Source organism: Pygoscelis adeliae, unplaced genomic scaffold (genome assembly GCF_000699105.1).
Source record: "Pygoscelis adeliae isolate BGI_AS28 unplaced genomic scaffold, ASM69910v1 Scaffold40, whole genome shotgun sequence".
Taxonomy (NCBI): domain Eukaryota; kingdom Metazoa; phylum Chordata; class Aves; order Sphenisciformes; family Spheniscidae; genus Pygoscelis; species Pygoscelis adeliae.
Window position 1 is genome coordinate 722,340 of NW_008823953.1, and position 1,840 is coordinate 724,179.

Here is a 1,840-nt window from a genome sequence, read left to right on the forward strand (position 1 = left end):
TAAGTGAATGCCCACGGTGCCACAGCTGATAAAAATCAACAAAATCAGCTGTTGCAAAGCAAAGCAAGTATTTGCCTCACATTTCATGGCGCTTCAGATATGCCTCTTTGTACTCCTTTCTCGTGTTGTCCTTTAATATATGAACCCGCAAATACTACATACATTATATCAGCCCCGATTCAAAACACGTACAATGACATATTTAAAGAGTACTTTAATGGAAAGGTTTTTTTAAAATCAGTTTGAACTGTCAGCAATTCTTCAGTAGAGTGGTAGTTCGGGCAATGAGACCTATACACACAAACTCACGGGAAAACGCTCTCTTGGAGGAGGACCTCAGATTTAGCAACATAAACCCAATTTAACAATGTTATTTATTAGCATTCCTGCCTGCTCTGTTCTCAGCTATGTTAACGCAAATCCTCAACAGCTCGGTAAAAAATAGTAAAGATAGGGGTTTTTTTTAGATTTCCATCAGCGCGACAAAGCACTATTCAGTTTTAAGACATTGCAACATATGAAAGTTAAAAAGGGCTTTCAGAACAGCAGCGAACGAAAGCTAGCCAGTAAAATAAGCAGAATGTTTCTATGCTTTGTACAGCAGTCTTGCTTTTCTTTGGCTTTGAACAAGTTGGTTGGTTTTTTGGTTGGGTTTGGTTTTTTTTTTTAATGGCGGTAAGTAACTTTGTATTCTCAGTGAAGTCAGCTCGCCACTCTGTTTTACAGTCTCCCTGGGAAAAATGGGGCAATATCCTTGCAATTCTAAAATGGAAAGAGACTGAGCCCGCTCACTTAAAGTTTTTGCTAATCCTTTACTATTTTATCTTCTCTAGAAGACCGATTTTCTATCTGTTATTGTTATGCACACAAGGAATGCCATGTCTACACAAGACAGTTTATCAGCGTAAGTATCAATTTGTTTGGTCGGTCTTATGCCGGAAAAGGACAGCTTCGTTTCATTTAAACCCTTCTCACACCAAACAAATTAGAAATACGTATTGTTACGGGCATGTTGAGTTATACTGGGATGGTTTTGCTGATGAATTTCTTCTTGTTGACAAATCCTAATTGCTTCTAGGATTTTAACCATCCAGGTCACACTTTTCATTACACGTAGCATGTTGGGTCAACAAACCCGCCACGTGGAAGCTGTTCTCTCATGTTCTTCCTCAGCATTTGGGCCGCCTGACGCGCAACACTTCTTAAGCCTGCGCTGTTCGTAACAGCTCATTTTCAAGCAGTCGGAAGTTTCAGCTCTTCTTGAGATGCAGCTGTCGTCTTATCCTCACAGCGTGTTTCTCATAAATAAATGCTGAAGCTCTGTGCAGGCTTTTTTATCCTATTACAGAGCAAGACGCCGCGGTGTTCCTAGAGGAAGCCTTCCACCCTGTCCTAACACAAACTCAAAACAGCCCGCAAGAACTTAGCTCGAGGAGGAATTGCTTGAAGGTCAGTTGGAGCTAACCCTTCCATCGCTATATACAACCGAAGCTGTAGCCCACAGCTACGTAAGTCGTATTGCGCCTTCGGCGAAGCCAAGCTGAGATAAAGGACCTGCCTCGCGCCAGCAGCGAGAGGACGGAATGGCGGCCAGCACACGTGCCTACCTCGTGAGTGCGGAAAACCGTTGCGGGGATATTTTACTTTTCTGCCATCTCGGCAACGTTGTACGTGGCAGTCTGTGCACTGAACTGGGAGTACAGGTCTCTAGCCATCAACCATTCGGTTTGTCCGGGAATTAGATGTCGCAGCAAAAAAAAACCCTTAGTCTATTTTGTGTAAATACTGAGGTTTTTAAAAAAGGAACTGGAATTCCCGCCGAAAAACCGCAAAAAAACCT

At 42.6% G+C, this 1,840-nt stretch overlaps 1 protein-coding gene across 1 annotated transcript in view; it reads right to left on the reverse strand.

Annotated features, from left to right (window-relative positions):
- The window catches only part of MPLKIP (M-phase specific PLK1 interacting protein), an 11,214-nt gene extending 9,499 nt beyond the window's left edge, over nt 1–1,715 (reverse strand). Inside the window, exon 1 of the mRNA XM_009321618.1 lies at nt 1,645–1,715. Within this exon, the coding sequence (XP_009319893.1) occupies nt 1,645–1,715 (71 nt within the window). The remainder of the gene's footprint in view (nt 1–1,644) is intronic.
- Nucleotides 1,716–1,840: the final 125 nt, after the last annotated feature.